The sequence below is a fragment of the Corvus moneduloides genome, chromosome 1, assembly GCF_009650955.1.
Source record: "Corvus moneduloides isolate bCorMon1 chromosome 1, bCorMon1.pri, whole genome shotgun sequence".
NCBI classification, from domain to species: Eukaryota; Metazoa; Chordata; class Aves; order Passeriformes; family Corvidae; genus Corvus; species Corvus moneduloides.
Genome location: NC_045476.1, coordinates 40,161,470 through 40,187,775, shown reverse-complemented (window position 1 = coordinate 40,187,775; position 26,306 = coordinate 40,161,470). Strand labels below are relative to the sequence as shown.

Below are 26,306 nucleotides of genomic sequence, written 5' to 3'. Positions count from 1 at the left end.
CATTTTAGTCAGTCCAAGACTACTATTTATTTAAAACTAATTTTCCCTCCCCTACTTAAAATACTCTCTCTAAAGTCTCTAACCAAATCTCATAAAAGTATAGCTATATTATTGTGTTAAAAACCCCAGAAACTCAAAGCAAAAATTACTTAGAAATGAACACATGTAACAAAACCACAGAACCCCTGTGCATTTTACCAAGCATGGCACTGCCAGTCCACATCTTGGTCTCATTAGAGCCCATGCCCTTCTATGGGTTTTTGAGCATGCCTGCAATTTTACCACTCCAATTTACCTTTTAGAATCTGTATTTGGTTTGGCAAAATTTCAACCTGGAATACAATAAAATTTTCCACAGTCCCTTCTAAAAGTTCCTGACCAGAGCGGAAAAAATCTGCCAGAATGGTAAATGCTTATCCCAGCAATATTCTGTACACTTTTTAACAGTGACTTTCTGTTACAACTCCCTCTTTGGTCAAGCAGTGAAGTGACACTTTCAGTCTGGATATCAACATTTATGGAATGTATCTGTGCTCTTTACTACTCTGTCTTGGGGTGACTTTATGATGTGTATCCCCATATCGCTGCCCTATGCACAGAAATTAATTTTTGTGCCTTTCTATGCCTCTAAACTGAGCTTGAGAGGAGGAAGGAAAAACTGAGCAAAACTTTTTCAAAGCAGTTTGCAGCTTGTTCAAGGTCACACAGAGATAGCAGGTTTTTTTTCCCAGCTGCAGCAGGGGAGCGAAGAAGCATCCGGCTTGCTGCTCCCGGGTCAGTTTCTGGCCAGTTGTTCAGCTTCTTTTTCTCCAGAGAGAGACTGGGAGTTAAAATTTTTTTTCCCTTCTCTGGAATTTCGGATTTTCTCCCTTTTCCACTGGACTACTTCAATATCAGAGCACATCAGGAGGACTTTCCACCGGGCATAGAGGGCCTGGCCCTGGGCCAAGCCCCAGCTCCGAGGAGACCAAAGGGAGGACTCTAACACTTTCCCAGGTTTTTTCTCCACAGCGGGAGATTTTATTATTTAGCATTATTTTCCTTTCCCGTGTGTTTGTTAAATAAATAGTTTTTATCTCTTTCACTTTCCTTTGAGGAAAATTTATTTTCCCTGAACCTGGTGGGGGAGGGGTGGTGACCTGCCTTCTCTCAGAGGATATATTTCTAAATTTGGCCAAACCGGATCACACACTTAAAAGAGTTGGCTAACAATGTCTTTTCTCTAAGTTTCAGCTCTGAATTCAGCTGTATTGAGTCATAAAATTTTATTTGGATGACTTGTTATAGTATAGTATCAACATTACATATTGTACACTCTGTCCAGATAGTTCCAGACATCAGTAAGATCACAGCTGGTGTGTTCAAACATTTTATCACCTCACAGCATTTTAACATGTATGCATATTCAATTATCACAGTTGACTGATATGAAAATGTGTGAAGAATACTTTTAAATTAGTTTGTTTTTATAGAAATCGGCAACAAAAAAATGCAGTGTGCACATTTCCATCAAGTTGTAAGTACACTCATTTTAAACGATAATACCATACCTTTAAACAAAAATGTCTTAGGTAGTAAGACAACATTAAGTATTTTTTTAATGACTTAAAGAAAGATGCTTACAAGAACCTAAGCACCAGGTACAAACTACTCTCTTATCAGAGAAACAAATGCATTATATAGACAGAAGAAGAGAGTTTATGAGAGCCTCCCCACAATCTTATACATATGGAGATAGTAGGACTGCTGTGGTTTAAAACACAGACAAGAACAGTGACCACAACACCTACTTCTATTAGCACACTGTAGAAAAAAATAAAGAATCACCTTGCTCACTGACCTAGTTTGGCCTCTAGTGCTACAGTAAGTTTTGTTCTTAGCCTGGGGACTCAACGCTTTTGTCTAGGTTTTCTGTGATGTAACATTTGTCTTCTCTCTCTCTCTTACAGAAAACAGAACTTATTACCCCAGGCTCTAATCAAAAGTGGCACCATTTCCACAGCAGGTATTCTATTCCACATAGAATCATAGAATGGTTTGGGTTGGAAGGGACCTTAAAGCTCATCTAGTTCCAACCCCCCTGCCATGGGCAGGGACACCTCCCCCTAGACCAGGTTGCTCAGGGCCCCATCCAACCTGGCTACATAGATATGATTGAAACAAATCCACACAAAAACCAAATGACTGCTTTGAAAGTCAAACTTACTATTGTCTTCACATAGGAATTTGGTCTCAGAGACTGGATAGTGCTGCCAGAATTGCCATCTATACATGAACGTGCTCCATAGACCACCGTGATAGGAATGTCTCGATCCATTTGTGAAATCCGTTGCAGCATCGGCCTCTTTGCCCATCCGTAAGGAATCGTCATGTTCTTGAAAGCTGTTTCACCACTTCAGGACATTCAAAAGGGTAAAAACAATTTCAATTGCCATTGGATCTGCTTTTTATCTAAACCGGAGTATCTGTACCTTTTGGTAGCACAAAGTACACGAGGTTGGGATTTTTTACAATTAAGAGAAGTAAGTTTTCAAGGTTTACATGTAATTTTCAACAGAAAGAGCCCATGTTTTTGCATGACTGAGTGGTAGCACTTAAAAGAATGAAATGCCTTATTTTAAAAGTTTTTAAAGACATTCTTTACACATTAAAATTCTCCAACAATTATTTAATTAAATGCAGTGCCCAAAATCTCACAGAATTAACACAAATTGAGAAGAAATACAGAATTAGGATACTCTTTATGTTTATCAGTATCCGGAATTCAAAAAAATTGCAATGGTACCTTTTTCTTCAATATAATAAATGCCACAATTAAAAAAAAAAATAGCATGCACACTGCTGCCATGGCCATTGGAGGGAGTAGCAGGCACTCAGTAAATGAACAACAGACTTCAAAACATACACTGGGAAACTCATACTCACCTGGGTGACTGTACATTGCAGTGATAGATATATTCAGCCACAGTGTTGTCATCAAACATTGATGAATATTTTCGCTTGAAATCTGGTCTTAAACGCTGAACAAGGCTTAATCCTGTTAAAACCAGAAAACACTGTTAGAGGGGGAATGAGTATAAATTACTTTATCAGATTGCCTAATGCTTTTCATTAGAGCCCTCAAAACACATCCCCTTGAAACTCGTGGCCTCTAAACCTGTATTTGGCTTTACCACTTACATGTCTTGGAATTAGCTGCATGATGGAATTACACCTAACATGAATGAAATACAAATACTCTAAAGAATTTTATGCTGCTCCCCCTGCTGAATACATATGGGGAATGTTTGAGTATGGTCACTACAGCAATAGAAGAAACCCACAATGGGGACCTGCAAAAGGGCTAAGCAGTGTCTTTTTGTCACCAGTTTAGTCTCACATGATACTGACACTTTCTCCTTGCTCTGGCAGTATCTAGTAGGCTAAATGCATCACACCTTTCAGGACCAGAAGGCACTGCTGAAAAAGCTGGGGTGCTTTTCTTGCTTAAGTCTGTCGTCTCCTCTTACAGAACAGTCTGCTTCTGAAGCCAGTTCATCCAACTAGTGTGTGGTTGAAAGAACAGAAGTCTATGACAAAAAACAGGTGTAGAAGTCCTAACATAAGGCACAAGTACTGGAATAAATGAAGAGACTGAATGTTGAAAACCATTGTCCTCATGCTCTCCTAACAAGCCAGTAGAGGTGTGTGTCTTTTCAGGGGCCAGTTCAGGCCTTCTGAACTTAAGCACCTTTTCTGAATAACTTCTCTAAGGAAGAAGTCTCTTCTACATTGACCAGATGGATCTCTGGGACAAGAGCCTCACCAGAAGGCTAATCTTAGTCTAAGAACATTAGTCATCCCTAATATCTGATCCAACCCTTTCAGTTTGAAGCCCTTAGCCCCTGTCCTATCACTACACACCCTTGTAATAAATTTCTCTCCAGCTCTCTTGTAGGCCCCCTTTAGGTACTGTAAGGCTCCTACAAGGTGTCCTCAAAGCCTTCTCTTCTGAATCTTAACTCTTTCAGCCTGTCTTCATATGAGAGGTGCCTCCAGCACGACCATCTTCATGTCCCTCCTCACGACTATCTCCCACAGGTATGCCTCCAACACTCTTATATTGGGGCCCCAGAGCTGGATGCAGTATTCCAGATGGCATCTCAGGAGAGCAGAGCAGAGCGAGAGAATCACCTCCCTCAATCTGCTGGCCACACTGCTTTTAATGCAGCCCAGGATATATTTGGCTTTTTGGGCTGCAAGTACACATTGGTGGGTCATTTTGGGCTTCTCATCAACCAACATCCCAGGTCTTTCTCCTCAGGGCTTCCCTTAATCTATTCTCTGTTCAGAGGTGGTTTGGATTACCCTGACCCAGGTGCAGGACCGTGCACATGGCCTCATTAAACTTCATGAAGTTGGCATGGGCCCATCTCTCAAGCCTGTCCATGTTCTCTGGATGGCATCCCTTCTCTACAGCTTGTTGACCACATGGCTTGGTGCCATCAGCAGACTTGCTGAGGGTGCACTCGATCCCACTGTCCATGTTGCTGACAAAGATGTGTAACAGCCCACCCCAACACTGATCTGCGAGGAACTCATCACTGGTCTCCACGTGGACATTGAACTGACTGAGTGTGACTGAATGTTTCCCCTTTTCCAGATGGTAGGAACTTCATACTGTTGTTAATCTGTGCAATTATGATGATGTCACTTCGCACCCCACACTGGGCAAAGGGCTGGTATTATTTATGTAGACCTTGTCACAGTGATCTATGCTTTCGTAACCTTGAGACGATTGCAACACGCCCTTATGCATGCTTTAAACAGATTTAGAAAACTAATACAGTGCAAGGGAAAATAATTCCCTTATGAAACAGCGGTTTAACTCCCAAAGCAATGAAGATTTTGTAGAAGTCTGGCAATTGGCTCTGCCCTATTTTCCCTACACAGCATACAATTGCTGGACTTCTTTCTCTGTGTGTTTGGGTTTTCTGAACACAAGTGAACACAGCTGGCTTGGAATAAGAGTACTTGGAAGAAAGAGACTAATTCAGTGTCTTGCCCTGCTATGAGCACAGAGGCCACAGCATGAAGTGTTACCAAATTTTAGAATTCACTTTCCATTTTGATAAGAAGTGTCTTGTCTGTGGGTCCAAGTCCAAAGCAGTTTTTCCCTGGGAATTTACAGGGGAGAATGAAACAAGGATTCAAGGCAACTTGGAACAAATTTTGGAATGAAATCACACTGTAAATCATTGTTGTAATGTTTATTGAAGAAATTCTGAATTGTCTGGCTGATGTTTTCCACAGTGTCTATGAAAATGCTATAAGAAATTCTAACATTGAAGACACCAAGTTCCACAAAAAGGGTGTGGTCACAGTGACATTTCTGTTGTCCTGAGGAATTTTCAGGCATCCAGCTTTGGCACCAAAGCACCAAACCCCCACCAAACTGTGAGACTCCTGGGTGACTGTTCCAGTTAAGTGAAGGAAAACATGCAAATCAACTACCTGGAAACCACTCAAAGAAAAAAATATCTCTGGATTCTGTCTCTCTCCCAGTTTTAAGTATTTGCCTGCAGGTCTGATTAAATATCCTTGTGATTCTATTGTGATATCCCAATGAACCTGGCTCACATTTAAGTGCCTAACTCATGCCTTTGAACAAGGGCAATTGGCTTTAGAGTACGGTTCAAACAACTATGTCTTCCCATCAGCTTAAGCACATTTGCAGGTGGAATGAAACCTGGGGTTCAGTTCAGTGCCTTTTCAGCAGGTTACGTCTGACACCTACTCACAGCACTGTGTTTAGACCTACCCTTCTCCAAGAACTATGTTTCACCTGTCAAGAACTTAAGTTGGTGACAGAAAACTTTTTTACCAGTGCAGTGAGAAACAGATGAAAAATTTTTTAAAGGCACTGCCCTCCAAGGCAACCTATAAGGGAGGCTAGGTTTGGGGACACCTTGCCAAGACAGAGTCTGCTTCTGCATCATGGTTTGACTGCACTTATTGCTAAGGGAGACTATTTCAGCTTTGAATTTTCCCGTGTGGATTGATCTATGCATGCACACATTAAATCAGTGCATATCACTCAATATGCTCCAGGTCGTTTTGTTAACTGAATTAGCATTTTACTTTAAAAAAATCTGTTTGTACAAAACATGTTGCTTGTCTGAAAAACTAAATTTGTCACACTACTGAAAAGAAACAAACAAATCAGCATATTAAAATATATATTCTGTAGAAACAGATTTAAGAAACAGATGTGGTTTAAATGTAAACAATGCCTAGAAATCTCACAAGTTTATCTTCAGACTGAATACCAGAAATGATGAAGAGGTGAGTTAATTTTAATTTGTGAGGGGCCTGAAGGATATCTTTTATCCAAGCCTCTCCACAAGATAATTCTGCAGCACAGAGAGTAACAGACAGATAACCTCTTTCTCTTCTAGAAGGAATACATATAATCACTTCAAGATTTTATTACACTCTTCTCCCCACACCCCAGATGAACTAAAATCATGGTATTTTTGGTCAGCCCTATCTAGCCCTAGTACTAGGGTACAGAGAGTTTATCTACCATCCTATCAGTGCTGTTGAAGAAATGGAAATATGAACTGCCAGCATAATGAGGCCCACAAGATTTGCTAGAGTAGTAAGAAAATGGCTAACAGAAAGAACCCAGTTTCAACTTCTCTAAACTCAGGCCAAAGATTTTCACATTTATGAGAGACTGCCTTCTAACTTTAAGGGAATTTGTAAATCCTGTTTGCTCATCAAACTGGAGTTAGAAAGGAAGCTAAATGGATTGTGACCAGAAGCAACCAGAAAAAAACCTTTCACATTCATGCCTCTTTGTTAGGGTTCCCCAACAGACATCTGCATAATCCAACTCACTATAACTGAAGCCTGTACAGATCATAACTGTAGCTTGCATCGTACTAGTATTTCTAATAGCAAGAGTTTGTCTTCTTTCCTAAAGAGTTCAACTTTCCTTAACAACTCCCACTTTCTCCTCCAACTCTTTCCTCTGTGGGCGATATAGACTTGCAAAAAAGCTTATCATAAGTTGCTGTCTGCTCCATGTTTATGTTTAACCAAAATAGAAATGGTATTAAAGAGTAGCTAAAACTCACCAAAGGGTCCTGCTATTCTTAGCCCAGCTAATGGATTAAATGGACTCAATATAGCTCCTAGTGCTTTGATCCAGATTGGAATTGGTCTTTCGTGTTCAGCATTATCAGGCCTCTCTGGAAAACCCCATGGCTCCACTAAGATAAGATGCTTGACCCTGTTGGCAAAAAAGGTTCAATGGTTTAAGGTACAGTAGCTTTTCTTTAACTGAGCATGATGAAAATGTGCTGTTTTACAGATACATACAGATAGCCTACTTTAGTCACTTCTATCACAGAGGCTTATTACCTAGTTTCTGATTCATCAATGGTTTTGATTTCAGTTACTAATTAGAGAGTGAATTGCCTCTAATCATATGTATGAACACCAGAAACATGGAAGCATGTGTCACAAAGAGAAGCTCAGTATTTTATAGATACTCACTGTCACAAACATTTGAGAGAAAGGATAGTCTTGTTTCTGTTTCTAAAAATAGGCTAATCTAAATGCTCAGTCAATATTATTTGCAGGAGCTGTTTAATTTGACAGAAAAGAGGATCATTGCATCTGTTTCACTTAAGTGAAGTTGCTAGAAGTCTAAGATCTCCGTTCAAAGAAGAGACAATTTAACTGAAAAATCATCTTATCAAAGTAAAATTTAAACTGAGAAGGGCAGAGCAAAACTAGCAGTTTTCTTCTAAATTTATTGATTTTAGGTCATGAAAGAAAACATCAGAGAGGCAATTTGTAAAATTATTACTCAAAGGAATATCAGTACAGAGAGCATAGCAGGAGTCTCCAGCACATGCAACTATCGATCACTTCATGCTGTGGGTCCCCCTCAATCAAAATTTTAATTCATCCTGGTAGGCTAGAATCATCCATTTCTGTTTAATCCCAGAACAACACCTATTCTAACTGTCCTAGATACTGGTGATTTCTGGAAAAAAGTGACTCTTAACTACAGTTTCCCATATTTAATATGATTTTCCATGGCAGCTTCCTCATTACTGCTGTATACAACTACCTGTCAGGAGGTTGTAGTAAGGTAGGGGTTGGTCTTTTTTCCCAAGAAGCAAGGAGTAGGACATTAGGAAACAGCCTCAAGTTGTGTTAGGGAAGGTTTAGATTGGATATTAGGAAAAATTTCTTCATTGAAAGAGCTGTCAAGCATTGGAACAGGCTGTCTTGTTCCATCTGGTCTAGTGGAAGGTGTCCCTGCCCATGGCAGGGGGGTTGGAACTAGATGACCCTGAAGGTCCCTTCCAGCCTGTACCATTTTATGATACTGTGCCCAAGGAAGTGGTTGAGTACCCATCCTTGGAGGTATTTAGATGTGTGAATGCAGTGCTTAAGGACCCAGGTTAGTGGTGCACTTGGCAGTACTAGGTTAACAGCTGGACTAGATCCTAAAAGTCTTATCTAACCTAAATCTTTATATTTTTGTCTTTAACTTTTTACCTTTTTATCTTCACTTTTTCCTTCATTACCTCCTTCCCTGTTAAAGCCATGGGATTAGATATTAACACAGAAGAGTCCATAGTGCCTAAAACGATGCCAGAAGTGATGCCAAAAGCTATTTCTGGATTATAATCAGTTGGGAAACTAAAAACTTGTGCTTGGAATGAAGGGTTGGAAAGGATTAACCTCACAAAGATGTTTCTTGGTTGTTGGCTGAGCTATAAGCATACTTGCACCCTGCAGCAAACAACAACAGTAAGAGAGGACTGTACAAAACAAGCAGGAGAGATCAGAGGCAAAGCAGTGCAAGCAATGAGGAGCCATTGAGGACAGCTACACATTCTGTGCACAAACTATGGCATTAAGTATAATACAGCAAATGAATGAATAAAAGTAGAGTAAGCTTTGTTTCATGCTTCCTTTCTTAATACTTTCCTTCCTATTTGGCATTTCTCCTTTTGGTAATCAAGCCTAAAACATAACCCAGAATAATGGGAAGTTGACCATGAGAATCATTCCAAAAGTAAATGTCCAGAAAGTACAGTATTTGAAAATCATGCCCCACTTCAAATTGGCGATATGCTAGATGGGAATCTTTTTGGATTAGTAGCCTCGGATTTTCCATGAGCAACTCTGGTACAGTGCAGCAAATTAATGGATCATCCATGCTTGGAGAAACAGATCTACTTTCCTAACAATATGTATCCAGAATCCCTTAAGCCTCTAATGCATTGGTAGATAACCTGGCTGAAAGCTGTGCTATATTTATCACTTGATTAAATGCTCTTTTAAGACCCTAGCAGTCAATTTGCTATTTTGGTGGTCTTAGTTTAATTCCAAAGAAACATTAGTAATGTGAGAGCACAAACTGAAACATCCCCAAATTAATTAACCCCAACTTAAGCACAGTGATGCATGAAAACAAAGCATCGCTTTTGATATATGTCAGCAGTGGGCAAAACCAATATCCCATGCCACAGGGACAGGACAGTGCCATTTATAGATACTTTGGAAAAAGAGGTAAGGAACTTATAAGTAATCCCTACAAAAAGCTAACTACAGTTAGCTAAAAGTTGGTTTTGTAACTATAAGGATAATAGGTTTGCATCCCTAAAGCAGAGGATTGCATTTCTTTTTAGCAATTCTGGATTTAGAAACACACCTACTTTCACACATCATTTCCAGCCACTTGTGCTAACTGTTGTCCATTTAGAAAGAAAAAGGCAAAGTGTTTTAGGGACAAATGATGCATGAAATTACTTCAAATATATCCAAGTGAGAAACAAAGAAACAGTAAAACTTGACACGAATAGAAAAGAATAAGATATGTTTAGTATAAAACAGAATCTGCCATATGATGTGGAGAGTTAAGCTGATATTCAGTTTTTCATAGGAGACCACTATATGTAGCCCAACAAAAGCATTGTCCTTTTTTTTCATACAGAATTCCCTCAGTTGGTGGGATCCTAGCTCATCAGGGGATATATAGACAGACATATAACCACATATATAAAAGAAACAAATTACTACTTTAAAAGGAAAAAAAAGGTATTAACTGTTGGACACAACATGGTGCAGAAAATGCTGATGAAATATAATTAGAGAACTGCTGCAGCTGGGTTGTCTTGCAAAGAAGAAATATGAAGTGGCATACAGATAATTTAAAACAAAGAGTCACTAAAATAATTTTTACATCATCCTGCTGGCACCAGGCTGACTGCTAGCATATAGGCATAAATTACCTAGGGGAATTACATTCAGAAGTTTCAATGTTATCCATAAGAGTGCGAAGTCTGGCAGGAACAGGCCTATTTTCCCTTCACAAAACAATCTTTGAGACAAAACATTCACCCAATAAATATATTCATTGCTATTTCACCTTCTAACATGGCAAGGGGGTACTGAACTAAACAGGTACAGTAAAGTATACAGAAAACCATGTTTACCATATCTACCTATTTCATTCACCTGGAAACAAACCATACAATTAATACTTTGGTCTTAGAATTTTGTTAAATCATCACAGTCATTTATGTAACGATGTAAGGACCCTGATGAAATAAAATCTATATTAAAATCACTAGTCAAATACAGAAAAGGAATCCCTTCATTCCTTTATTTTCACATACCTTGATGGATATTTTAAGGAGTAAGCAGCAGCCAGGAATCCACCTAGGTTGTGTCCAAGCAAAATCATTTTTTCTAGCCCCACCTCCTTTCTCCATTCTTCTATGGACTCCACAAACTGATTTTCTGCTTCCCGAGCATCAGTGTCAAAGTGTGGTCTACTGCTACGTCCAAATCCCAAGAGGTCAAAAGCATGAACGGTCCTGTTCTCACAGAGATCTTCAAAGTTGAGAGCCCACAGTCCAACACCTCCTCCAAACCCATGCAGAAGAACAAGTGGAGTTTTATTTGAAAAGTCTGGAGAGAACGTCAGTGTCCATATTTTATTTCCATTAGATATATACACGTATCGTTTATTGTATGTGCTTGCAATACCTGGAGAAAAAAATGGGGAAAAATTATGTTGCTAGACATGCATGACAAAATACAAAGTACACTCTATGGAAATCACTGTTTTAAATAGGAGGTCCTTTCAAAGGAGAGAGCCTCTAATGAAATATCTACGTAAGTGGAAAATTAAAATGTAATTTGAAACCTGTTTATTTCATCACAGTGTAAAAGCCATACTGAAAAACTTCTTCCATTATATTTAATGTAAATTTATAGAAAATCTAGTTGTATCTGTGAAACTTATTAAAAACCAAAGACTTACATTTTAGCATTTTGTCCTCAGCCTCTTTAAGGTGTAGCAGTGATGTGGGACACCAGGCAGGAAGCCAGCTGAATAACCATCCGAACCTACAACAGCAATACAGAAGAAAAACGTCTTGAGCAGCATGGTAACTTTTGGCACTAATGCTTTGAAGACATTTCTTTTGCTGCTCTTCATAAGAGAGTCCACATTAAGCACACAGTGTGAAGAACAGGATTGTGCAGTGGGAGGGAATTCACTTTTTCGTGACTTTTTATAAAATGGCATCACAATCAGGGGCATTCTTCAAAGGGTGAGCAGTTTTTCCACTGTGTCCTGATATCACAGTATACTGATCTGGAGACATGAGCCCTCACATCAACTCAACAAGCTTGGCAGGACATGTAACAATCACTGGAGTTTCCAGCCTCCTCTCAAGTTCTTTGGAAGTCTGCCTGCACATGCATAACCTTGCATGAACCTATTATTTCCAAAAAAGCAATAAGCTGTACATTCCACAGCCCAACCTGAGCTGATTATTACTCTAAATTGAAAAAGTGAAAAATGAGCAGGTTTATCCCAGCAAAGCAAAACCTTGGACCTTAATTATGAACTTAGAAACAAAATCCCAGAGGAAAACAAACCAGCAACTCCCTCAACAGAAGCTGCTTTTCCAGCTGTCAGTTACTATCTTGGTACTGCCAGCTTGACCATGAGAGCAGGGGGAATGACTCAGCCGGCAGCATTGCCTCACACAGCGCTGCAAAGGATACGGCAATTTGGTACAGCTTTTCCTGGTGCTAATTTATCCCTTGTTTTTAAGGCAGAATCTTATTTTTCTGCCTCTCACCCGGTTTCGAAGTGGCTTAGACTATCAGTGCAAAGGCTGCTACTGCAGGACCATTCCTCATGGGGAAGAGGATCCAAAAGTCACTAAGTCACCAAATCAACTTTCTCTAGCACTCTTTTTCTACACTGAACTGCTTTCCAGTTAGTTACAGAATTTTCAGCACTGAACACTGAGAGCATTGGTTATACAACGACTAATGCAAGAAGACTTGCACGTCCAGTTTTTGTGTGCACAACACATCAGTAATAAATTAAAGATCTGGCCCCACAAGTTCTTTATCCACAGGATCTTCTCCACATATTCTAAGGGGCTGACCTACCTCAGCTGCATAGCTACTTAAGTTTATGATACGACATGGAAGGTTTTCTGGGGATGCACAATGCAACTGCAAGCAGCATTGTTTGGATTCACAGAAAACTGTTAGGAGACATCAAGAAAAAAAAGCCCCAAACCATATCTGACCAGAAAGGATTAATCATCCAATCACCCAGGCCCACTGCTATTTAGTATTATTTACTCCTCTACACTGATATCTGGCTGTTCTGTAAATAACCTTCCTGGCCCACTAGACCACTGGAATTGTTATAAGGAAGGACCATGAGAATTGTTATCATCATTATAATTGAGGGACTGGGAACACATGGTTGTACGTCCTTCCATACTGTGTGCTCATGCAATCTAGGAAATGAAGGAACTTAGCACCTTACAGGAAAATGGGCATCCAAATATTCTGCTTCCACATTAAACTATGCATTTATTTAAAAGTAAGATTTTTAAGAAGTTAAAGCTGAGACAAGCCAAGAGTAATTTCACCCGCAAGTAACCATGAAATCCGAGTTTAACAATAACGCTTATTGTGTCCAGTGCTATGAATTACTCTGGTAAATTATTAAACAACAGCTAGGTCACCACTCTTCTGAGTCAAGCTTTCTGTTAGTTAAATGCTCAACTTGGCATTTTCATTCTTAACTCTTAGGTCAGAAACAAAACCAGTCACTATTTCCCCTGAGCTGAAACTCTCTGTACTGTTTCTTCTCAGAAAAACCACTGATTCAGAGACGAAAATACTTTTAAGATTTAATTTATTTATCTACAGAAATGTAAAGCTGCAACACGTCAACAAGAAAACAGAGCAGAGATATGGCCACAATGAAATAGAAGTGACATCTACTGATCACAGTCCCAGAATTGTATTTCCTAGTCCTAGGGAGGCACCTGGATACTTAGGAAAATTATTAAGAAAATGTATCAGAATGGTAAAGTCGCCCACTCTTTCTTTTGTTAGTTATAAGAACTGTTTAAAAATATTTAGATTTTAATTCAGAAGAGACATTGCATATATCTATAGTTTGACAAATACAGTCAGCAAACCGAAGCTTTTAAAATTAAAACTATGTTTGCAATTCTGTCCTGTTGTACTTGCTGAACTAAAAGAGTAAACAGTGAAGGCTTTCAGGCAAAAAAAAGTGAGCAATTTCTAGAAGCATTATTTTTGAAAGAAAGTATTTTGTTACGTATATTCAAGACTTAATCTTTTGTTTCCCTCCTTCCAAAAATTATTTACCACATTGCTAGATGTTTTCCACATGTGGAGAATAAACATCTATTTAATCTATTTGAATAATTTTTCTGATAATTTTGGAAGGCTATAGTTGTATTATTTCTTTTGTACATCTGTGCTACATGTGTCTTCTAAATGCATACAGGAGCATCCATTGCTTACATGGTCTATCATTTTTATTTCTGTGATATAAAGCTGTAAGTGCTATATAATGCCAAAAATGAAGCAGTGGACCTTGCTAAGCAGTGTGCACACAGCAATGGAGATGAGTTAAGAAAGAAAACTAAAGACTCCAGCAGTAGCTACCCACTGCCAGAAGCAAACCCCACACTGCTCTCATCACCCACCACTTCCCTCACACTCTGTTCCCACCTGTCTTTTTACAAAGTCAAGAGCAGAATCTTGTATTTTGAGGAGATAAGAGATCCATTGGCCTTAGCTGCTTGCTATTTCAAAAAGTGTGAAATAAATCTGGCAACTGACAGTGCAAATTTTTATAATTTTTTTATCAAATGTACTTACAGGTATTACACATCAAATTACCAAGGCACATAACCAGTGGAATTTAACGTGTATATTTGTTTGTGGCCATGTAGTAACAAAACCCAGCGTGCACATCCATGCTAAAATAACCAATAACCATCAGCGGGGCAAAGCATTGCATAGGGTGATTCCTCGCATCTTCAGTTTGGGGTCAGTTACATTTTTCACATCTGTCTGACAAGGTCTGCAGTAACACAGGCTGGAAAAATCAGAGGCTACCAGGCAGGGGGCTGCTGACCTGCCAGGCATTCAAAGAAGTCCTTCTCTTTGCCAACAGACCTCCACACAGACTTCCACACTTCTGATAACACATCTAGGGAAGGAGACCAGAAGGTAAGGGAAAGCCCTGGAGACACCCACTGAACGACCTTAGAGAAAGTCAAGGTGATTAATGTGAGGCTAGAAGATTAGTGGAGACCATCAGTAGCCTATGCTGATGATCAAATACAGTAATAAATAATGCAAACAAAAGGGACACAGGCACAAACATCTGACAAGGGGGAGCTGCAACCACCATGTGCAGGGGCCAAGCCACCAGGCGGGCTCTAACAGATTGGCTGGTTGGAGCAAGTGGTCTGAGACCCTGGTTGCAAGCATAAGAAAGGATGAAAATAAGTAATTACTACTACATTTTGACATTTAATTTTGATAATGAATGAACATTGTGCAAAATGTAGCTCTGGATAATACTGCTTTTCCTTAGCTGTTTGAATGTTAATATGAAAAGACTGTAAGGTTACTAAAGTCCAGCTTTTCAGTGTATGTATAATATGAATCAAGAACTTGCTGTCACAGCACTGCTTGAATTGCTTGAGGGTAACTTTCAAAAGAACTGAGAATCAAGTAGAGGCAGAGGTACAGTGAGCATGACCCACCCATCCACCTCCACGACTCAGATCAAACCCAATGAAGAATGTGGCAAATCGGTTGTACCACAGTTACCTTTCTGCCAGCTCTATTAACCCTGTTCAGCTTGGTGAGGATCGATTTCATGCAAGACAATTGATAGATCTGTAGCCAGTCACAAATCTGACACACTCACAAAAAGTTTGTGAAAGCTTAGATACAGCTGAAGAATTGAAAACATCTATTTCAACAATGAGATATGTACTGAAACAGCTGAAAAATCCATTTGATTTCTGGCTTATAATGTGGATTTAGAAAATGGAACCTCTACCACATAAAGATATTCAGCAGAAGTTGCTTATAACTCTACCTAGGAGACAGAAATGTACAGAAATGGAGCTCATTCTCTCACTTTTCAAGCTTTTAATTTACTTACATTAGAGTAACATGAATGCATGGCTTACAAGATGTAGTAAGCTTGAAATCATTCAATGGAGGCATCTCCCCACATACACCAGCATTGCAGACCTAGCCATCATGACCTATGGAAAGCCTGTGTGGCAAAACAGCAAATCAAAGAACCTGGGGTTTGCAAACAGGTTGCAAAAAGGTAACAGAACTCCACCAAACCTGAGTAAATGAATACAATACCATTGCTACATGATCACCTGTCAAAAATTGCTGACCCACCAAGACAGGACATGCAGAAACCTTTCTAAAGTGTTGAATATAAAATCAGCTTTTCACTAAGAATTTTGAAATTAGTATGGTAATCAAAACCCCCAGTACAGACCAAAAACCGTGCAGCAGTGACAGGAATGCGTAGAATAGATTTTCCTGTCACAAAGAATTATTTGGACTTTAAAATTACATCACTAAGGAGGCCAGAGCTCAGGGTATGAAACAAATATGCAACAGCTTCTAAACAGAGGCTTATGGGAAAGTAACTGAATGCACAAGCATCAGAGCTGCACATCTGTTTCTGTCTTGCTCTCAGGAAACAAATGTACTTAATATTTTTAATTGAACTTTTGCAGACAATATTGCTAACTACCAAGATTTTAGCTAGGGAGCAAGCTCAAAAACTTAAAAAAGTTGAAACACTGAGTGAACTCATGGGAAACTACTTCAAGCTTTACCCTTTACCCTTAAATCTTATTAGAATGAAGCTGATCTCTCAAAAACCGTAACCCTCTAGTCTCCTGACTCTCAGAATTAATTTCAGCCATTTAGAAGTAAGTAAGGAAAGAAAAACAAATTAATGCAGAGAATTTGGTATTGTTTCTGCCCAGCACCAACAGGAATGGCATTGGGATTTTCAGGGTCATTCAGCTGACAATCCAGTTATAAGCACCCAGCAATTCAAGCCAGCTCCAAATTAAGAGAATCTTATACTGTAACAGGAAAAAACAAGGGTAAGCTAATGGAAAGACAGCTCAGGTTCTACCCTCTTGTTTCTGCATAAAGTATTTTTGCAGTACTGTGCTAGCAAAGGAATTCAAAATTGCCAATATGTTGCAATCTAAATATAAGCAACATAAGGTTCACAATTCCAAGGTGAAACCTCATCCCATAGAAACACCATGTTACTTCTCACAACTCATTCAGCCCTTTCAGTTGGTCAGAAATACTAAGAATGGACAAAAAAGGAAGAGTGAAAAGAACCATCAGATATTCATAACTGGGAAAGAGGTCAGCATATCAAATTTATGGCAAACTGTCAATTTTAAAAATAAACTTTTACTATAATGCTTTATGAACACTTTACAGTTAACACAGGATGGATGCTCAAGTGAAATAGCTACAGATACCCTTTTACCATTTTCATTATCTCCTTTTCATTGGATGCTTTTTCCTCAGCATCAGCAGTAGTCTACACAAAGCTTAAGGGGTACAGAGGATGGTTTCTTCCACCATCAACACCACCAAGTTTAAAGAGCAAATTCTATATTTGGTTACTAAATTTCAAGTTAATGGGTAATAACCTGAAGCAATAAAAAGCAAAAGAAACAGTCAAGGATGACACAATCAAATAGAACTTTCTGTGTCAAAATGTCAGAGAAAAGTAGCAGGTTTACATCTGGCTCATTTCTATCCATGACAATTAAGTTATAATAAACTTTTCTGTTCCCATTTCATTAATTTAATAGCCTGCAATACGAGAATATTGGGTGCTGTTTACATGACTGATTATGGCAAGAATTGATGCTTCTTTGTTAACAGTTACCAGCAACACCACCATGGCAAAACCCCCTAATATGTAAAGAAAAATATTTTAGTAATCACTATATCCAAGGTCCATCTTGGGGGCTGTTCTCTGTGCCAGATTTGTGAAATTCAGGTTTAAAAGACACTATATTTTAAACCAGATAATTATGGTTTAACACAGCTACAGAAAAGCCAGAAAGTTAACCAGCAGGCCTATGAACTAACAAGGAATAAAGAAAGACTGTGAGTCAAGGTGGAGGACACCAAGCTTTTAAGTCAGAGCTGCCACTGACAGACAGTAACATATAATCATGACATCAAGTCTGCATTTAACTAAGGTAGGGATGTTTCTGCAACAAGGCTCAGGATACGATTTCATGAGAACCTTAAAGGCATAACTAATTTTAGGAGCCCTTCTAGTCCTTCATTCCTGTCCCTAAAGTGCAGCATGTTCCTTAATGTTTGTGTCTTGTAAGAACAGTGAATATAGTCAGAATCATTCAGGCATATGCAGTAACTGTTGTTGTGAAGGCTGTATATCCAGGGACAAAGCTTCTGCATGTACAATAGAAGTCAGACGTAGCAACCACAACAATTTGAAGGAGATGTTCCTAGGACAAAACACTCTGGCAGTTGCAGACAAACATCAGGAGGAGAAAAGCATTCTGTGTTTCACTTTCATTGCATGAACAGACTAAAAATGTTGCGATCCTTACAGAAAGACCTTGAAGTGCATACTAAAGAGGCAAGACCCAGAAGCAAGTATTAGGAACATGGTATGGGAACAAAAACACCTCAATGCTTTAAGAAATATCTGTCTACCATTTTCATGAGGAGACAAAAAATTTGATGAAATCATTGTCAAGAGGTTAAAAAAGGATACCAATTTTTTTCCCTGATGACATTATAACCCTGCCCAGAAAGTTCTGTTTAGATGAGTTTTGAGCCAAGATGTTCCATGCAGTTAGATGTTGTGAAACTCTTGGATACTTCAGTAACACTAAAACAGAATGTTTTGAAAACCTCTGCATAATATTTCTAGGAAGTGTAACATACATCAGCCCCATTCCAACACAAAACCCATGATAGGTTATTGCAGAATGTTGCTCTACATTAGGGCAGAGGTGAAAACAATGCATTCCTCATGTACTTACTGCATCTTGAACTCTGTGTTCAGAACATTCAACATCAGAATTAATATAAAAATTCAGAAGCAAATTTTATTACTGTTTTTATCAAAATTAACTATCACTTATCAAAATTAACCTGAAAACGTACCTCATGAATGTGAATCCATAACCAATGACATTTTCTGGCTGTATTAGAGATATTAAAGTTTACCGCACTTATTTTAATTCATTTGAGCAACCTGAGTGGAAGTGGAGAGGACCTACAATTCTGCTCCCTCCCATGGTGGGCCTCAGATGTACGTACACCTTGCAGTATAACTTGCACAATTGCAGCCCCCTCCACATTTTCTTCTGTGTCTTCCAGCACCTTTTTCTTTTTTTTTAACCATATGTATCCTTCTTCTATACTTTTACAATTTCTTCCACCCTCTTTCCGTCTATACCCAAAGGTGTCCATTTCAGGGCAAGTGCTTTTTCAGTGTGTACCACAAGAATGAAGTTTATCCATGGACTGCCACCCAAGTCTGCAACCTGCAATGCTCATACTGCTTACAAAGTAGCAGTGGTAGCACCCAACTAGGTTTCATATTCTTATTTAAAAGCTAAAATAAAAAAAAATCCAAAGAAAAAGCATATTAGCAACCACACAGCAAGTATGGAATAATACAGAGATAAAGATGCAGAGGAGAAGAAACAGAGAAGCTGCACAGCCCCACCAAAACTCCTTAACCCTGTGACAGAGACCACATGTGTAACACAGGGGTTAGGCACCACAGGGGTCCTACCTCTGCCTCCTCCACAGTAAACTCAAGTCTGATAGAACTTGGCAGTGCCACACCTTTCACGTGTTTTTACAAACAACACACTGCACATTGCAGAAAGAATTTGTGAAGAAAAGCATACTTAAAATTAAGGAAATGTAAATTTCCTCTTAGTGCCTCTCAAATATTATTTAACTTTCTACTGCTTTTACTTTATTCATACATCAACTGATGTACTCCTGCTGCCCTTCAGATACTGCATGACTTCAGCCTTGCTTAATCCCCGTTTGCCTTATCATACCTACCATGCCAGCAGCGGACATTTCAGCCTGTCCCCAAATTCCATCAAACTGGACAAGAGCAAAGCATACGTGCAACAGGCACCTCTCACTAACCTGCACCATTGCCCACCCACACTCTACTTGGCTTATCTTTTGGTTAAATTCCATTGTATATCATGCACTATTCAGATCACTACGTCAACAGGAGGTGAGTGTTTTCACTTTCCATAACGACCTGTGTAAGAACACAGATATAAGACTATCTAAAGCACATGATCATTTCCCTCAGCTCCAAACATGCTATACACAAACTCCACTTGTACACAAGCATGAATACACACTGAGGGTTGTTTCACTGCAACTCATCAGAGCAGCTTCTATGTTGCTCTTTTATCATAGCCACCTAAGGTGACAAAGAGTTACCTATGTCAAAATGCAAGAACTGGTATTCAACATTTTGGACTACATATTCTTATTTCCATTTTCTGGAAAACCTAAGAGGTGCACAACCCTTTTGATAACAGACTATTTTCTCTACATCCTTACACAACAAATGCTTCAGCTGTCAAGGAAGTGCAAGTAGTCTTAAAAACAGTTAAGAAGTCAAATGGGTCTAAAAAGCCATCATAGCAGAAGTCCCTTATGGAAAGTTAAAGATATAATTAATAAGCTTTTGGTGTCAGTATGACACTTTCTAAATGCAACCAAGAAAAGAATTCTACAATGGTCGGCTAGAGCACCGACCCACCCCATTTCTGTATTTTTCCCATTGCCACACCCTTCTCTTCCTCATTTCAATATATGAGCAGACTTACTCGATGGCAACAGGCACTCCTGCATCTGTTCTTAGAGAATGCATTTTTTATGCCTGCATCTTCCCCTCCTTTCTGTAGTCTCCTATCATCCTGAGTTTTCTATTACAACACACTCAGAGCACCTTCCTTCTCCGCCATTCCTCACCATGTTTTCTTGCTGCCACTTAAAATCCTCCTTTTACCCTCTTAACCTTATTCTAGACCGACCTCATTCCCTTACACAGCTTTACTGACTCACAAATCTCTCTTCTCCACTGACCTCTCTCCTGCTGCTCAGCTTCTCATCTGGATCTTTCTGAGCCAATGTAAACGCAGACACTCCTCACCTTTCCTCGCATGCCCTCTTCTCCCTGGCTCTCAATGTAAATCATGTACAAAAAACTATCCCAAAACAATGTCAGAATTGCAAGTAAATACTCAGAAGTTATGAAACACAAAAATCAAAACTTCCTTTAGCAAGCAATCTTAATAAACCACTATATAAAAGAAAATACATTTTAATTATTTATCAGTTGGGAGAGTTGTTCAGAGTCTCCCATAAAAATCCAGAACAGTCAAAGAATCCCTGGCAGACAGTGTCCGTTTCAAAGAGGTAGGTCTCTAACTGGGCCTACCAGCCCCCAGCAGGCTCTGAAACAACTTTGCATATACCCAAACACATGCAATATTGGCTAAAATTTGAATTCTCCAATGACCCATAGTCACCAGCACTATAGCAGCCCCACAGCTAGCTGCCCCTCTGGATTTATAGCTCTACTGTAATGTCCACTAGGGCTGAGACACCGCCCCCCCCGATACCCTAATTCTACTTTGGCAACTTCTGAAGAAGTGTCTTTGCTTGACACTTGGAAAGTGGGGTTATGAGCATCTTTCTTCTGCCACTAAAATGAGAAGATAGCCCCTGTTATATTTTGCCATCTTTCCCTGTATCCCTTTAGCCTGCATTAGGGGAGATGAGAGACCTTGATGAACACAGACCTTCCCTCCCCAGATTCATTCAAGTACCAGAGACCATTAGAAACAATCCTATAAATGCCTGAAAAGCTGTTCATACAAATACCTTCTGATGAGCTCATGCATGTAACACAAACGGCATTAAGTACTGAAACTGTGACTGACACAACCCTGCCAGCCAAAAAGACAAAATCAGAAAAGAGGAAGGAAAAGTCCTTTAACCTTTTTCTGCATCTGCCTTCCACACTGCACTTGCATCTCACTCAGTTTTTAAAAATGCAAGGTGTAGCTACCAAACCTGCGTTCAGTCACCTGCATTATAGGAAAGAAGAAAAGTAAGCAGAACCCCACTTTCAGCAGCCTATCCACTCAGTTTGCTTTAACATCTAGATGATGTAACCAGCAAAAAAAAAATCAAGCAAAAATTCTGAGTTGAAAGTGTCCCTCACGCTGTAACACTGTGAACCATCATACTAAGGAGGAGACATAGGCTCTATCAAGCCTAATAAACTACTCCTCTTTTATTAAGCAAAGAGCTCACTTCAAAATTGTATAAAGAGCTCTGTAATACAAACAAGCTCATAGGATAACACAAAAATAATTGTGAACACTGGTGTTGCAGTGCATGTTTTAACCTTTACTCCAAGCCATTATTCTGTCACACTACAGGCCAATTACAAGCAATTTGATGTAGGCTTGTAAGTGCAGATCCCTTAAAGTTTTCTTTTAAAGTGAGCTATTCCATTTATCTTAGAGGGGAAAAAAACATCCCAGTATTGTGATTTGGGGATTTTTTTTTCTGTATAGATACATACATTTAGTAGCTGCTATTTCTAGTTATATTACAAGCCATAAGCAGTCCTGCTGCATCCAGAGTGAATAAGTGAATTCAGTACTGGCAAAAGGCTCACACTAGGCTGTCTGCCTCACGGGCAGAAGTCTTCATCTAAAACTTACACAGAGGAGGTCCAAGGCTGTAAACAGGTTTGGAAATCACTAGCAGGTGACATGTTAATCAAGCAATCACTGTCATTGTGACTACTAAAACATTTGTTTAGTTAATCTTCTAATTCAAAGTTAGGACAGGGCCATGAATATTTTTCAGCTGAGATCTTCCAGAAAGTAACTGAACCACTGTTACTCTGTTTTCACCATGCTTTACACAGTTACCAAATTGAAACAAAGCGAATGTGTTGCATAACAAGTTGAGTCACACTATTGTTTTCAGAGCAGATAAACTTTGCATTTATTCTTTGTATGCACCTGTCACTAGTAATTTAATCTAGGGGCTTGATGGTATATTGTAACTTCCTATCACTGCCACAGCATTCTAAATGAAAAAAGATTAACACATTTCTCTTGTTTATAAACTTCCCCTGGGTACCGAGCTCTTCTCAGTTTCAAAAGATGAAGAAATGCTATTTTTAATTATTGCTAGAAACCAACCAATAAAAGCACTAACATTTCAACACAAATGCACTTTCTGAATTCATGGAAAAAGATGATGAGATTTTGTTCTTAGAAGTCTTTAGTAAACTGGGACGCTTACTCTGAAAAATACCACATCAATGTCTAATTTTTCAGAAGTTCTGAAAATCAACAGCCTTTAAAAGCCATCCAGCAGTGTAAATCACATGAGAAACTTGCAATAATCCTCTTGAAAATTCAGCCTAACCCCATGTCCAGATCAACGAGTGTTATGATCCTGCAATCCTGACAGGCAACTCGAGTTGAGGGTGCTTGGCACGGTCTCAGCAGCACTCAGCACTCTGTGTGATCAAACCAGACAGCTAACGCAGTTCAGGCTAATGCGCTGAATGAACACACAAACAAAACAGGCTGAGGCAGAGCTATTTTAAGACTCTTACTTAGAAAACCTGTAAACCAGCCACAAGAAGCTTTACAAGCTACTTGTGTTCAAGAGAGTGAATAGGTCAGAAAGAACACAGAACCAAGAAGGGGACTTGTAGTTTCCCATGGGTGATGTTGCAGAAGGCAGAGGTTGTGTGGAGGGGAAGATTTTGAAAAGCTATTTTAATTTGAGGAAAGGAGGAGAGTGCAGAGTTACAGATTAGACAAAATTGCATAGTGCTTTGAAAGGGAAGCCTTTGGAGTCTGCATTTGAAATGAGAATGCTGTGTACATATGGTGATAAGAGCATAACAGGGAGTTTGGAAAAGATGGATAGTTCAGATCTGGTCAGACTGAGCTGGCAGAGCAGGAAAATATGTAAGATGAAATACCAAAATCCCAAATTGGAAAAAGGACCAAAAAGAAAAGTGAGGATGCAGGTAGTTTTGAAAGATAACAAAACAGACACATAGAACGGCAACATGCAAATAGCAACATCCTTAATTAAGAAGTCATGAATGCATGGCATGAGTTTCATGCAGGTAGTTGAAGAATTTTAAGTCTGATTTCTCAAAATAACGCAAGACTTAGTTATGCAAGAAGGGAGATGTAGAAGAAAAGGAAATAAACGAGTTTTTGAGGGCTAGGCAATCACCAATGGGATATATCTCCTGATATTTAAAGCAGAGAGAAAGAGGAAAAATTTATGTAAACAATGCATACAAAGCATATTTACACATCTGACAGAAGGAATAAAGCACATGTGCAACTAAAGCACAGATAGATATATTCTGATAGAGGACTGTTTGGACTAGAACCATAAAATATGATGGAACAAACTTTGAGATAAGTGACCAGCAGATATATTAAGTATGTTTGGTAAACAGACTCAGAGACAGGATGACTGTATTATTCTACAGGGGCAGACAACATATTTGGGGGCAATGGAAGGGTATAAGAACGGGTCTGCAACGGAAGCTGAAGATTAACAAGAAATAAAGCATACACTGCGAAGGCATACATGAGTAAAGAACATGTGACATGAAGAACAGACCGTGGATTAGTAACTTGTATATAACCATTTGAATGTACACAGACAAAAGATAAAGTGCAGAACTATGTAATTTCAGGCAGAAGAATGACTAATAGCTATAATAAAGTCATATAGCAAGGGTGTAAGTTATAAACAAGTATTAGAGATGTATGTCAAGAACAGGGGCAGGGTAACTTTTGCCATAGGAGTTACTTCAGTAGGTGTGAATACCTTGGGACAGTGAAAGGAAAGAGAAAGTTACCAGGGATAGCATACAGTACTGGAAAAGTTAGAGCAACAGTGTATGCTTGTGATTTATAGATGTGCTCTCATCTCCTGTCAAATATAGAATGATGACAAAAGAGAGGCTGACAAGTGTACTGTCTGCTCTACATCACAGTGAACACATAGAATGGACGGAACAGGAAGATAGGGTATTTGTATGCACAGATAAAGCTGCAGAGGCTTACGGGAGCATGGGCCAGCACCGTATACAGACGTGTGACCTCTGGGGCGCAAAGGGAAGGGTGGATGACAGTCGGGGTGCGTACATACGCCAAAGCAAAGCGGCAGAGAAACGCGCAGGGGCACGCCTGCAGGCAGGTGTACAATGACAACAGCTGGCCAGCCACGGCGGAGCTCCAGTGCAGAAGGCGAGGCAGCGGGGGCACGGGGCTCGCAAGGAGCCGGCGGCAAACCCTGCCGGGAGCCTGCCCGTGCCAGGAGGCGGGAAGCCATGGCAGGAAGGCGGGCTGTGCGGCAGGAAAACATGGCAGGCAGTGTGCCCACACGCCGGGAAGCGCGCGAGTGGCGATACCGGACCGCGGCGGGGCCGGAGCGGAGCGCGGAGCCCGGCGGGCGCTGGGGGAGGCGGGAGCCCACCCAAACCCCGACACAGGGGCCGGCCGCCGCCGCCGCCGCCCCGTAACCCGTAGGCACCGCGGGCAGACGGGCCGGCGGCGGGAGGAGAAGGGCGAGCAGCGTCCGTGGCGGCACGGCCCGGGCGCCCCGAAAGGCTTCCTCCCGCGACCCAGGACACCCGCGGGGAGGACGGGGGTCACCCCGCGGCTGCATCACTCACCCTTCGCTGGGAGCCTCCTCATCGGCCATGGCGGCGGCGCAGTGGCCGGGAGCTGACAGCAGCGGAGGGGCGGCGGTGGCGGTGGCCGGCAGCGCAGCGAGGGACAGCGCGACGACAGCAGAACCGGCCATTACGGGCTCCTCCCTCTCTTACTCCCTCCCTCCTGCCCGCCCGCCGCCTGCGTCATCGCCGCGGGGCCACCCACACCCCCGAGCGGCGTCGTGCACGGCCAGCAGGGGCTGGAGCCCCGCAGGCCATCCCCGGGGCCGTGTGTGGGCATCGGGCGGGCACGGGGCATGGTTCCCCAAGAGGGGTGCGGGTCCCGGCCGCTCCCCAGCCGCCCACCAGCGACATGGCTGGAGCAAGGCTCCGGTTGGTAGGACCTGTGTCCCGCCTCCTGATCCCGGGATGGCGGCACAGATGACGCCCGTGCAGAAGGGCCGCGGCTTCCCGGGCCGGCAGAGGGGCGTCTCTGCCCTGTGAGTGTGAGGCGCACGGTGCGTGTGTGTGTATCCTGTACTGTGCACACTGTGCCCTGTGAGCACTGTGCAGACATTGTGTGTACGCACTATGCGTACCGTGCCTATCTACCGAAGGGCTGTGTTCCCCACTGCCTCCCCACCGAGTAATGCACAGGGGGGACACGACACCGGGCAGTGGCATCTGAGAGCTGGCAAAGCCCCGGTGCCAGCACACAGCTGAGAAGTAAAGCGGGAGAGAGAGCAGAACCCAAACTAAAGTGTAAGCTCCTCCACAGAAAGATCTTTGGCCAACTCGCTCAGCAAGGCCTGCAAAGAGGGCAGCAGGGCTAGTCAACACTCGGTGTTCCAGTTTGTAATGTTTGTTTTTACATATAAGAAGCAAATTAGGAGTTCTGGATGCAAATTAAATATTATCCGTCCCTAAGACGATTGCAAGTAGAATACCTATTGCAACTGTCATTTTCAAGTGTTTTGAAAGATTAAGCGCAGCTGTGCCTATGGGGAGGAGAATACTGGGATGTGCTTGTTTTAGACAGCACTTGGCCTCACAATATTGACTGTGTTATTGTTCAGCTGCATAAGAACTGCATTTG

General features: G+C 40.8%; 1 protein-coding gene across 1 annotated transcript in view; it reads right to left on the bottom strand.

The window, feature by feature from the left end:
* The window catches only part of ABHD5 (abhydrolase domain containing 5, lysophosphatidic acid acyltransferase), a 28,884-nt gene extending 3,493 nt beyond the window's left edge, over window positions 1-25,391 (bottom strand). The window contains exons 1-6 of the mRNA XM_032107291.1: window positions 25,232-25,391; window positions 11,339-11,424; window positions 10,689-11,061; window positions 7,122-7,276; window positions 2,926-3,037; window positions 2,207-2,393 (exon numbers count right to left, since the gene is read on the bottom strand). Coding sequence (XP_031963182.1) covers window positions 2,207-2,393; window positions 2,926-3,037; window positions 7,122-7,276; window positions 10,689-11,061; window positions 11,339-11,424; window positions 25,232-25,362 — 1,044 coding nt within the window. The 5' untranslated portion in view covers window positions 25,363-25,391. The remainder of the gene's footprint in view (window positions 1-2,206; window positions 2,394-2,925; window positions 3,038-7,121; window positions 7,277-10,688; window positions 11,062-11,338; window positions 11,425-25,231) is intronic.
* Window positions 25,392-26,306: the final 915 nt, after the last annotated feature.